General features: G+C 41.7%; 1 protein-coding gene across 1 annotated transcript in view; it reads right to left on the bottom strand.

Moving 5' to 3' along the window:
• AGBL1 (AGBL carboxypeptidase 1) overlaps positions 1-13,701 on the bottom strand; it is a 246,308-nt gene that overhangs the window by 78,163 nt on the left and 154,444 nt on the right. Inside the window, exon 21 of the mRNA XM_071442058.1 lies at positions 6,527-6,687. Within this exon, the coding sequence (XP_071298159.1) occupies positions 6,527-6,687 (161 nt within the window). The remainder of the gene's footprint in view (positions 1-6,526; positions 6,688-13,701) is intronic.

Here is a 13,701-nt window from a genome sequence, read left to right as displayed (position 1 = left end):
TGAATTTCAGCGGCTCACCTGTGAACAGCCTCATGAAAGCCTTCTGAATACCAAATATATTCATTATAGGCTGCATTGCTTGGCTGAGCCTCCAAAGAATTCTCCGGGTTTGTATTCTCACAATAACAAAGGAGAGGCACAGAAAAGAGCAGGATAAGAGGGATGGAGGGGTGGACAGAAGAAGGTTCACATTTTTATTTTGCAAATAAGATTATTGAGGCATATAAAAACAATAAAATCAAAAATCTGTAGTAGATTCAAACTTGAAATCTGAGGTTTTTTTCCTCTCAATAGCAGAGGCAGCAAATCTTTAGGTCAGACCCTGGGGGTGCAAGGAGGTACCACTCTTTTGCAACATCAGTGTGAAAGATTGTTGGAGAGTGTTATAAAACAGTCAGGAGTTAAAGCATTTCCTGAACTGATCCTAAATGGTTACAGCAACATAAGACTGCTCTGAAGCCAAAGCCCAGCATCAGCCACTCTCACACCTGTCATACTGAATTAATGTTAGACTGTGCTCTCACAAGTGTTTTATGAAATGCATTATAGAAACCCCTTTTGCCCCATGCTCTGCACCAAAGTGACAAAGTGGTGTGGCTCACTTAGGTAAATGCATTCCCACAGCACTTTTCTTTCCAGCATCCAAATACAGAAATACCTCATCCAGAGATGCTCATATAACAGTAGAAATTTCAGATTCCTTTACCAGCAATAAAATTTGTGACTAAGCAAAAAAATAGAATCAATAAACACCCTCCTCTTCTGAAAGCTGCCACAAGGTATTTAATGTCTACAGATGATCAAGGTTAAAAATGCACCAAATCTTTACTTACAGAAAAATGGAACTCCAGTCAAATAAAAACCTGAATCAAATCTGGTCAAATAATTCCTGCTGTGGTTAAATTCTCTAAGGGACAAAAGAGCACTCTCATCTTCAGCCAGATGTCAGAGGGCTGCCCAGAGTCCAGCTGTCCACTCTGCCTCAGAACTGGACACTGAGGCTGCTGCCTCACCTGAGCTGGGAGGGGATGGGGTGCTGTGCAGGGTGAACTCCTGTCTTGCACTTAAACCCTTCAGCTGCAATTTGTTTCAGGATGTAAAACCAAAATAATGTAACACTGACACCCACATTCACCTGTAAGAATGGGAAGACCCATCCCACCCAGCAGGGGAAGCATTTTCTATTACTGCATGTGGATAAAACACCACATTTCTGCTATTCAAAGATGCACTAAGGATGCCTCAAATGAAGTGAGCATGCTTTGCTCCAGCTGCATTTCTTCTTATTTGAACTTTCCCTTTTTTGTTTGCTTCATTTCCACAAAATCACTTTCATTTGATCTGAATCACCTTTTGGCCACACAGTTTAAAAGATGAGTGAAATTGCTTGCACAGCTATAATCAGGGGAAGGTGCATTATAGTGAAAAGATGGGAGACTCAACAGTTCAATACTATCCAGGATCATGATGGTGCATCAATGTGGTATAGAGGAACAGCACACACATTTCCAAATGACCTGCAAATCCCTCTTGTCAATTCTGGCTTTGCCATCTGTACACTGACCAGTCTAACTCTGCTCACTGTATGGAAGATGAAGAGATTACATCTGGACAAAGAAACAGAGAAATTATTAAGCCTTCTGTTTTTTGATTAATAGCAGAGCTAGCTGTATTTACCATCTGGGGTGGAAAGAGATTTGGCTGTGCTCAAGAAAGGTAAGAAATGATGAAGAAACACAGGAGATAAATAATGTCAGAGTCAGCAGAAAATGACTTCACAAAAGTCTGTCTCAACACCCAAGATGTCTCATGAACAAATGGCTGCAATTGCTGCAGTGTATGCAAAACATTTCCTAGCACAACCTGGCGGGCAGGGGAAAAAAAGAAAATTAAGGAATGTGCCATCAGTTTAAACCACAAGGAAGGGGATGATATTGGAGAGGAAGGGGATCCCCTCCTTGTCTCTCTCCAGCCTGCTTTATGTGAACAGCCACTTCCCATCCTCCTTGTGGTCATGACAAATGTGAAGCTACCTGGACAGCAGTGACTTAAAACTTATTTACTTTTATAGGAAATGAGGCATGAAAACTATTATAAAAAAACCACAATGTCTGAAGTACAAGCTGCATTTCACTTTCCCCACAGAAAGGTTCTGAATGCCAGAATTGATTGTAAAGCATGGTGGGATGCTGGAAACATCAGCAATTCTTCCTAGAGCATGGCAATACCATATTATGAGGCCAAGTTTGAGAAAGAGCAGAATAAATTGCTTGTATGAGCACCTGACACACGGCTTTGTTTGTTGAAAGCGGTTGCAAAGCTCAGAAAATTCTCTACATATTTGGCCTTTGATCTTGTCAGAGTGGTCCATAAGATCAAACCTATTCAGTGCTGGTGGAAATATCATTAGTGAAAAGAAAAGCCACATCATCCAAGTCCCTACAGAGGTCTTGTGTAACATGAGGGTGCCTGAATGTGAGAGCCAATATATGTCCCAGAAGCACAGGTTGATAATTAAAAGACCAACTAATGCCTGGAGCAATTTAACCTTTCTTCCTCACATCACACATTGTAGCTCTAATGCATCTTCTGTGCTGCATCTTGTACTTTCTCCATTTTTGGCATGTTCCTGAGACAGCTGCCACGTGTTGAAAACAGAGCTGTTAGAGCAACTTCATGGTATCCTGGGACATCCTGTGTTTAGGGGAAATACTCTACTGTCCCATTGGCCACACAGCCCCACTGGTGGAAGTTCAGCCCCTCCTGGTTATTCTCAGAAGTAGCACTGCCTCTGCTGGGAACTTATTCCAAGTGTGGCCCCACTCATGCTTGTGAATGATTCCTTTTGCACTTGACAATTCAGAGGAAAGAGAGACTGTGGAGTGGGGACAGGAAGAAATTCTTGGCTGCGCACCAAAGTGTGTTTAGTTAGGTCTGCTAAAGGCTTCTTCCACCTTTCTTTGGCTCATTAGAGACAGCACACTGAGCACAATGGACTTGATCTGGTGTGAGAAATCCCCATTCTCACAGGATGCCTCCTTCAGAGCAGGCACTTCCCTGACAGTTATTACCTGCCTCCAATTTACTGGCCACTGGCTCTCACAGAGCTCTATAAAGTGCACAGCAAATAGTTTATTCCAGGGAAGCAGGGTCCAGCCTGCTCCTTTATCCCCCTCACAGCAGTGGTGAGAGAATCAGGCTGCAGCACACCCAGAGCACAGAGAGCCTGAAGAGGAAAATTAAAGGACACAAACAGTTATGAACCTTGACAGGTGAAAATGTTTGCTGTCGGAGGGAGATGCTGAGATGCCAAGTCAATGCCACGCACAGCAGACACCAGGGCAAAGAGAGACAAATGCAGGACATGAACTGCAGGGATTTCACAACAGAAGAGATCTCTGGCTCCACAGCTTTTGATCTCTGTACCTTTGCAATGAGACATTTCATCTGGGAGTCAGCTTTATCCAGTGCTGGATTAACTTCTTGTTCCACAGCTTGACCTGTCACCCAGAGTATTACAGAGATGGGCGCTCAGAAACCCATACACAGAAAACACATTAGATTGAGATAGATCTATTTAACATCAGCACTGTGCAATACATCACGCTGCTCACAGCTTAATTTCAGCCTGATTTCCACAAAACAAAACCCTAACAACTAAGAAAAGCTCATGTTTTCATCCAGGCTGAACAATACTAATCTTTTCTTTTGATTTTGGTGAATACTGCCATGGAAAGCCTCACCCAAATTTGTATCTCTTTCTAGACTCATCAGCAGGACAGTTTTTGGGACACATTTTCCTTTGCCAGAAAACATTAGCTACAGTAAAAGCTATTGCCTCCCACTTAAATATCTGTCATGCATATCATTTCCTGGGACCAGGACACTGCAGACTTCTGGAACAGGGATAGCTTGTAAGCTGTTCAAAACATACTGCTGTTAACTATTTAAAGCATTTAAGAAAAAAAAATTCACCAAGTGACCACCCAAAACTTTTCCTGTGTTACACCTGAAGGATCCCTAAATCTGATTTTGCTTTGGCAAAAGTACACAGAAATGTGGGTATTTTTATTCACACCCACTCACACTTTCTGAGGCAAAGTATAGAAAGCATGTAAGGATACTGTGCATTTTTCTGGAAAGCACACAGGAAAACAGAGCTAATTTTAAACTACAAACATTTCACTCAAACCCACAGAGGTGGGTCTATCCTAGGAAACAGCAGGGTATAATTTCCATTGATGTCATGATATGCCAGCAGTAAAGCTACAAGATTTTGGTGCTACCTCTCAGAACTAGATTAGACTTAATATTTACAGATTAATATTAGACTGAATGCCACCCCTCAGCTTCCTCCAGAGAAATGTTTTGATAAAGAATATATATGGGTTTTTTTTCAAAAGCTGTGAGTAGAGAGAGGGATGTAGAAATAGTTGCCCTCCTGTCTGTATCAGTGAGCCCTCTGTATTCTGAATTCTTCCATTGGTTCCAACATTCCCACTAAAACCAAACTATGGAATTCTCTTGGCTCAGCTCAAAGAAACATGGGAAGAAAGTATTAATTTTCTGAATCAGAATCAATATGCTGCAAAACCATTTTCCATGAATTATTTATTCTTATGCTAGCAAACACTTTGGTCCCTGCATCTCTCTTCACACAGCATTTGCAACCAGCTCCTGCAATGTGACACCTCTGGGTGGGATTATCAATTCAGCTGCTTACCTGGTCTCCAAATGGTAACAAATTACATCCAAGCTAGTAAAATTTCACAAACTTGCAATTACATCCAGTGAAGTGAAAGTTAACAACTACCTATCAGTTGCCTTTTAGCAATGACATTCACTCCTGGATGCCATGGAGTGCTCACTACTGCTGGGCAAACTTGAAGAGGTAGAAGACTTTGCTTTCAACTGCTGAGGACACATGGGAGTTTTACAAAGTAAGAGAACTTTTATTTTTTTTTTAAACTTCTTTAAACATATTTGTCACTAGAGATCTTCCTTCTGTACTGATCAACTACCACACAGTATTGGATAAACAGAATGAATTCCAATTAATATAAAGTCAGCCAAAGGAAAAAGTAACAGAAGGCTACAAAGATCACAGAAAATGCTCACTGAGTTACTGTGACCAGATGGCTTTTTGTCAATGTTTGAGAGAAGTCAGGGTTTGATGTTTTTCTTCCACTACATTATTTTCATGTAAAGGCTCTTCTAGCTCCAGTTCAAAAGTTTGATTTATATCCCAAAACCAGCCACCTAGCCAGGCTCCAGCAGCTCTTTCTAATGACATAGCAATGATTTTTTGGATGGCTGTCCACAACATGGATGGTGTTTAGCATCCACCTCAATTGCTTCCTTTATATGTTCACACTACAAGTGAGCACAGCTAATCCAAAGGAAAGTCTCTACATTTTATCCCTCTTTTTAAACCGTCCCTCATAAACATTTAAAACTGTGAACAAGCTTGCAAGAATGGGTTTTGGCATGAGGAACAGGTGGTGCTAATGTTGGGTAAATGTTCCTGCAGGGGAGAGACTGGAAGTCTGCTATAAATTACAGGGGTATTTCTGCAACTGAAAAACTTGATGCTCATTGATGAAGCTGAGAGAGCTCTTTGATGACAAAGCCATCGGGGAGCTTCAAATCATGTCACATCACTAAGTCTTCTTTCTCCATGTGTCTTGGAAAAACATTCTTGCAAACATATGTGATGCACATAGCACTAACAAGTGATGATGGTCTAGAGAAATTATGTATTTCTGCTTCATCACAAATTCAAGCTGAATAGTCTCAGACACTTTTCCAGGTCAAATTCCTCTTGTATTTATAATGGGACAAACTCACTTAAATACCCCCCACTGAACATAGGAAGCAAGTAAATTAATTTTGCAATCTGGAAAAACATGTCCTAAATAAGCAGCGGGATCAAAATTTCTTTCTGTCCATCAAAAAGTCATAAATCTATGCTCTAAATGACTAAAGGACTCCATGCAGTGAGAAAAAGAACTTATAGGAATATACTTGCAGTATGAGGTCCACAATTTCTAAATCTTGTTACCAATGTCCTTTTATAATCTACAATACTTGTTCCCTACAGTGCAGCACTTGGATAATGCCTTTCTTATAAGATCCTCTCCATGGAGGCTCTGAGCTGGACAGAACCCCATGTGACAGTGAGCAGGAAAATGTTTCCTGCTGATGAATTTTTCTGGGGCAGTACCATTCTCACATGCCAGTAAGCAGTTTTGATAGGAAAATGGAAAATCATTGGAAAACAGAGAACAGGTGCTTCTCTTTCACCTTTTTTTCTCCACATGGATGGCTGCAGGGCAGGGACCCACTGTTTCAGTAGTTTATTTGGGAGTCAATTATATCTCAATTCTAATTACTCTCCATACACTGCAGCTTCCAAGATACAAATCTCAGCCATAAGGCGAGCCCATTTCTGCAGATTTAAACCCAAAACATGCCCCACCAAACTCCATTCCCACAGCAGAGCCCTCTGGATACAGCAGTCACTGACCTTTGTGCCCTGTCTGTGATCTCCTCCTCCAGATCCAGCAGGAGTGCTGCCTGAGCCATCAGCTCCTTGCTGCAGGGCAGGGATTTGAGGTGCAGAATCAGCAAACCAAGGCAAAACTTGCTTCCCATCTCCTCCAGCTCCTGTGTTCCCAGCTGCAGGCCCTGATGGAGAGAAGCACAAGGTTTCATGATTCCTACATATGGAAGTTTCCCCTACAGAATCATTTGTAAATTAATTAACAGCACGTGGTCTACAGAAAGCTATCCTAAAATAGCCTCTGTTTTACAGCAGAGGAAACAGAGGCAAATGGTTTAAATGTCTCAAATAAATTTTTAGAAGTCGTCGTAAGAATTAGACGTAGGAATTGGACCCCAGGAGAATCTGACAGTAAATCCACTTTTATAAATCATCCAGTTTTTCTCTGTAGAGGAGCTGTCTACCTAAGTAATGGGGGGAAAAAAATAAGTCCTGTGATTATAAACATTAGGCAGTGGCAAAGATGGAAAAGGGAACTGGACAAGGAGAGAAAAGAGAGGAAGAGATCTTTAACAAGTTATGAATTGTTTTTTAAGAAAATCAATTGCAAAGTAATTGCAAAATAACAGACACCTCCAAGGAATTTCTCAGTCTCTTAAAAGCTAGTGGCACAAACAGGGTTTGGATTATCAACTTCATCTTTCACAAGACGAATTCTCCAAGCTGTGGATCCTTGCTGGTTGTGAATATTCTGTGTTTGGTTTTAAACCAAGGGCCTGCATCAGAGGAAGTCAGTGTAATTGATGGCAGTTTCATGCTTCTGGTGAGAGGAGGGCAGGAGACACACAGAGCTCAGATAAACCAGAAAGAAACTAAAACTGCAGAGTCCCTCATCTTTGGCACTTGGAGACTGCATCACCCATCAGGGGCTGGACCAGCTGCTGCCTCTGCCAATAACAGCCCTGTGTGGTGTTGCAGCAAAAAACATCTCTGCAGCCAAGCTTCTGAGAGACTTCCAGCTCCATGCCCAGGCTGTTTCCTTAGCAACTCTCAGGAGTCCAGAATAAGCCCTGGCCCTAAGTATGGTGTGAGCTGCACATCACTCTCCACGAGATATTTGTTAGTGAGCACCTCATGGGTACTGAACATATTATAATTTATATTATAAAACATTTATATTATAATGTGTTCAGTAATCCGTGACAGGGGACAGAGCTCTGCTCTTTTCCTCTATAAAGTTATTTTTGTAAAATGCTTTGGGATTCTGGGGTCTGAGCACCTCTGTATGGCTGGAAGATTATTTCTGAGGCAAAAACACACAGGTGGATGGAAGAAAGAAGAGATTTCACTTATAAATGTCTGCAGCTCTCCTGAGGAGTTTTTCAGCACATTTTTGTTAGAGGACAGAAACCATTTGCACAGCACCACCATAACTTCCTCTCTAGCAGGTCCAGCACATGTAAATATCATCTGGCATAAAAACCACCCTCTCTGGACAAGATATTATAATTCAGTTTATTTTCTGAGGCCCTATGAGCAAAGAATGAATTTATAGTTATGATGAACATAATCCAGAACTCAAACATGTTGGACAGGGAAGGACCTGCTCAGAAGAGCACACCCAATCTGAGGGAACAGCCTCAGTGCTAGGCAGGGTCTGGGGCCCCAAGAAAACTGACTTTTGCCCTCTGAACATTCTCTGAAGCATGTGGTTAGACACTGTGGTTAAGTGTCTAACATAATTTCTACTCTCCTCTTATTCACCTCTACTGCAAGTTTTGCCAAGCAAGATAGGGGTATAAAAAAGTTTAGTAATAATTTATAAGAAAAACAAAAATGTAGGGAGAAGTTTATGGGAACTGAGGGTCATTAACACAAAACAATAAGAATGCTCAGCAGCTCTAAACAGATTCCTAAATGTTTTATTATTTTACTTTAAAAGACTGAAGATATTGTAGTGTGGCAGAGTTACAACCAGCAGGCAGAAGTGGTGACATTTCAGAGAAAAAAAGATGTCATTTCCACAGCAAGAGAGTTATTTTCTCAGGGGCAAAAAATACAAAGAACATCTTGAGGCTTTCCCTGGGGTGCATCTCAGGGTCTTGCTTCCAAGATTAAGGCAACATACTAAACAGCTATCAAGGAGATGCAAACAGTGCCTGAGCTGAAACTCAGCCTGTGGCTTTATGACTCCCTAGAGCTTTACTCAGGATATGGAAAGGCCTTAAGAAACGATGAGAAAAACAATAATAATAATGATATTAACACTATAACACACCTCAGAAGCCTAAGACAGTAACTGTTCATGCACTGAAGTCAGCTGCTGGATGATGCACCCATACTGCTTTGATGTTAGACAGCTCAGGAGTAACAGCTAGAGACTCAGCCAGAGGATTGCCTGTTAGCATACTTTATTCACTTCAAACATGGACATCTATTTATTTTAACTCAGGCAATTTTCTCTCTCCTTTCTCCCTCCCTCAGCAGAGGGAGGAAGGAGCTGGAGGTGCAGAACAGCACTGCCATTAAACTGAAGCTGGGGACAGAGCTGACATGTTGAGCTAATGTTATTGATGGCATCTGCCAGCAATGCCAGGACCTGGTGTAGTGGTTAATAATCAGTCCCACCTGCATTACTGAAAGGGAAGCCTGACCTCCAGGCATTTCCCTTGTAGCCAAGTGGCACAGCCAGCTGCAAAAATTTTGAGATTGTGCTTCCAACACAGACTTATGAAAACATCCTAAAAGAAAGAAGGTGGAAAGGTAGAAATGATGCAGTCTGGTTTGGCTGAGGAGCTGGTAGGAAGCACAGCTCCACGGCAGGGAAGCTGTCTGGGTGTTACCAAGTGACAACACACGGTCTGTTTGTCACAGCTGTACAGGAGGAAGCTGCTCTACCTGCCAGCACCTCCCCTGCAGTGTCCTGCCAGCCTGGATTCTCAGTGACCCCATCTTCTTCTCTGGCACAAGGCTTTGTCCCCTCCTCTGGTCACATCTGTGTGAGCAGCGGAGCGTGGTGCAAAGCCTCCCGTGCCAAAAGGACCCAGGTGGATTCTGAAGGAGGAAGCAGCAGCCCTGCACAAGAAAGCTGCAGATAAGCTCATCAGTCCTAATTAGTCCAGCCTCAGAAACATGCTAACTAAACTACCCTACTTTAATGATCAGCTCAAAGCTCCACACAGGTTTTGCTGTCCATTACATCAAAGCACCAGTCTGGACCAGCTTCAGCTTGATGCACCAGATTCCTCTGCACAATGCAAATTGGTCCCTTGGGCTCTGTCATGCAATAATCTTCTGCAGACATCATGTTAAGGGATAACAGGTTAATTGTTTCCTGGCTATTATAGAGAGTAATGGAGCTGAAAAACTTTTCTTAAACCCTTTTCACATTTTTATACTGCAACAGACAGAATGGGAGGAGGTGATGCCTAATAACAGCTCAACTTTGAGTTATATTTATTTTCCACTGTAATACAAAACAGGGGAACAAAAATAAAAGACTTATCATTTGGCCTCAACACTGTCAATACAAATTTTCCTAAACAAAATGGATCAAATTGTATTGGAAAACCAGTTCATTCAAGCTCAGCACTGATGCATCAAATGAATACCCACAACTAAATATCTCTCATCTTGCCCTCAAAATTCTTCCCAGACTAAATGACAATGTAATGGAAAAATTTTATTATTCATTACTCATGTGCTTTAAATACTCCAGGAGACAAAGACATTGATAGTTTTGTATCACAGATATTGTTGAAGGAGGTGGAAAGACTCCAGGAGTTAAATTAGAGATTTCTCCACAGGGTAATGAGAATTACAGTAAAATTAGAGCTGGGAGATACTAATAAATACAAGTAGAGAGAAAATTTCAGAGGGATCAATTTTTTCCTAAAAGGGATTTTTGACGTTCAGCACAGGCACATCAGTGGCCTCTCCTGCTTTAGGTCACTGCTCAGTCCTTGGGGCAACAGCTTTTCCCTGCAAACCCACTTCCAGTCAACACATAGACACACACACTTACAGAATATTCCCTGCATCTCAACAGCTTTACACATGCACAATGGCTATGCCCTCAGGCCGGGTATAAATAAATTGACAGTCTGGTTTCTCACTAATTCCATCAGTGAGCTCTCCCTCGGAATACTAATCAAAACCATTTGGAAGCTCTAGAGGACAAACTTAGGGAGCTGAATGAAACATTTGGTGCCTGGTGTCTGCAGCCTTAATTTTAGCTTGAGCCAGCCCTGAAGGTTGCTGTACTTTCAACCCCTGTGAATGAAAATACACAGGCACCTGCTGGGGACCTGGCTATTTGGACAGCTAGGACAGCAGGGAATAACCCAGGTTTTCCTATGCCCCAGAGATCTCTCAGCAGCAGGAATGGTATGCAAAACAGATGAAGTGGAGGGGATGAGAATTTGGGCCAAAACATATCAAGAGGATTAAGCAAGTGGAAAAGGCTGAAGATGCAAGGGGAAAAATAAAACAGGCTATCAGGAATTTCTAGAAAGATGAGAGGGACTGGAGTTAAGAGACAGGAGATAAAAGGGTGGGGGAGATAAAAGGATGAGAAAGAAGAAAGAGTTGTTGAGGTCAATGGATGCTGATACAGAGGAATGATAACAAGAAGAAAGCTAATGGCAACCTTGACCACCTTGGCACCCTTAGGGAAGTTGCCTTGCTCTGCACATCTGTCCTCATTACATCTGGTGCTCTGCCCACACGGTGAGGAGAAAAGTCCTGACTTGCTTTGAACCTCCTCACAAAACTCCTGCTGATCTCAGCTGGTGTTTCAGCTGAGCAAACTTCAACAGCACAGAAGGAATTATTGTTTTAATCATTCAAATGGGCTCTTTTACTATTAAAAGCCACGTATGTCACAGGGAACACTGTTCAAGGACCAGACTGAAAGGGAAGATGAAATACCTTCTCCTTCCAATCTGCTGGAGAAGGAGTCCTGGACAAGCTGCTCATAGAACAACTGGGGATTTAACAAACAGAACTTGTTGCCAATTTCTCTAGAAAAAAGTTATTTAGGTTATGAATTCCCCAGTTGTATTGTGGGGAGAGGTATTTTCCTTCTTTCCATTGACCAGATATTTGTCTGACATTTCCATTTCCTCACATTTCCACTTTTCCCTTGCAGTATTTCCACAGATGTTTCCCTCCATTCTTTTCTCTCTCCCAGATTTCTTCTCCTTCTCTGTTCCTTCCTCAGCGTCCTTTGTCTCTTCCTTAATCATCTCCCATGAATGACTCAGTATATGGCAAGTTCATCATGTGTTGGAGGAGCCAAATTTTATTAGTGTTGCACCTGAGCTCTCTTTTATCTTGGCCACTGCTGCAACACTGCTACTAATGTTTTATGCCAACAATTTGCAAACTATCAGGATGGAGACAGGGGTGGGTTTAACTTCCCATCTCCTCAAAGACTGCATACATACACTGAGGTAGTAGTTGGACGGAGAATAGCAAAATAACTTCTTTGGTTTGGGGTTTTGTTTGTTTGTTTGGGTGTTATTTTGCTTGGTTGTTTGTTTTTCTGGTTTTTTTTGGTTTGATTTTTTGGTTTTTGTTTCTTTTTTATGCGTGCGATAATTGTGATGGGTGGTCATGTCAGGAACAAAAAAGAGAATGACAAATGAGGTTATTTTCCACCTATGCAGACAAACCATTTAGAAAGATGCTATTCTTTGCAGAGTTCTTGCTTTCCAATAAAATTGAGTAGTACATCGGTTTTCTGTCTCACTCATTTCCTTGTGACATGCTGGGGACCTATTTTAGGCCCTGGATGAACCTGGACTAAGCTTATCCCTCTCTGCAGACACTGAACAATCTCTCTCCTTGTCCCACAATGTCTTTTCAAACAGAGCTGAAGAGGCTGAGTGAAGGCCAGGTCAGAGCTGCACATTTTAGTGGAATCTGCACTGTTTCACAGTAGCAGGATCAGGAGTGCCTCAAGTTCCTATCTGAGGGCTGCAGACAGTTTTGGGAGGAGAAGTCTCCCTGTACCATCCAATGAAGATGTGACAGTCCAGAGAGCAATATTTTGACTGCAGACCTAACCAATGCCATAGGCGATGCCATTATTTTAAATAAGAATAATTAAAAAAAAAAACAAAAACCAAACACAAAAAAAAAGCCAAACCCCAACATGCCAATTTCCAAAGAAAAACATAAATTCTGCTCCAGGACACTTAAGCTGCCAAGAAACAGAACTAGGGACTGTTCAAGTCACATAGGAATTCTGAGGCAATGTAAGGAAATAAAGCAATTACCAGTTACTGGAGGCTATCAAGTGCTTTGTTCCAGAAAGCACATTTCTTCCCCATGCTCCCAGTATTTCCAACTGGCTAACTGGTATCTGATGGTGCCTTGAAAATTCATCAGTAGTCTCACCATGACCTCTTCTCACATATGTTCCTTTCCCTGCTATCTGAACTCCGTGGAGCATGGAACAAGTCACAGACAGGTTATAGCCTGAGGTATCTGGAGATTAAGTGTGAGGTGGGGCTATGTCTCAGAATCTGTGTCAAATGAATTAGCTGTTAAAAGCAGTTTGGGAAAGCAGGAAGCTGAAATTTTTCAAGTCCTAAATTGGCAGCCTAATCCCTGGATGACTTTTCTTCCCCTCTTATTCCACTTAAAAGTTTACCTCTATAAATAATTCTGATGTACAGAAAAGTAAGCAGACTCTTGGCCCACCCAAGCCTTTTCATCAGCTATGAATTTACCCAGTTTAGCCATTTTTCACCATGGGTGTAAAATAATTTTCTAATCCTGGCTGGTGATCATCACATGCCTTGGAAAAAATGATTTATGATACTTATCCTGGCTAATGTAAATGTAGATGCTACTCAAAGTGTCAAACCCACTTTAAAAAATCTCAGTAAGGTATTTGTCTTCATAATGCCATTCACAGTGGGGATCCCCAGGTTAATTATGTGTAATACAAAGAGTCAATTGTTGCATCTTAATTTCATGGAATGGTGATGCACATTTTTATTATAATACACAACATTTTGTTGTTTATCAGCATGGTTCTCTATAGTGCATTCTATTCTTTCCCAGATGAAAATATTTATTGACCAAAATGACGCAGCAAGGTTAGCGTGCTTTAATTCTCCATCCAAAATGAGACACCAGGACCATGGCACCTTTCACTTTTGCACCAACACAGGGACAGGGGCACTAGG

This window comes from Agelaius tricolor, unplaced genomic scaffold (assembly GCF_023055355.1).
Source record: "Agelaius tricolor isolate 1412-34295 unplaced genomic scaffold, bAgeTri1.0.p SCAF_16, whole genome shotgun sequence".
Taxonomy (NCBI): domain Eukaryota; kingdom Metazoa; phylum Chordata; class Aves; order Passeriformes; family Icteridae; genus Agelaius; species Agelaius tricolor.
This window is presented reverse-complemented; position numbering and strand designations above follow the sequence as displayed.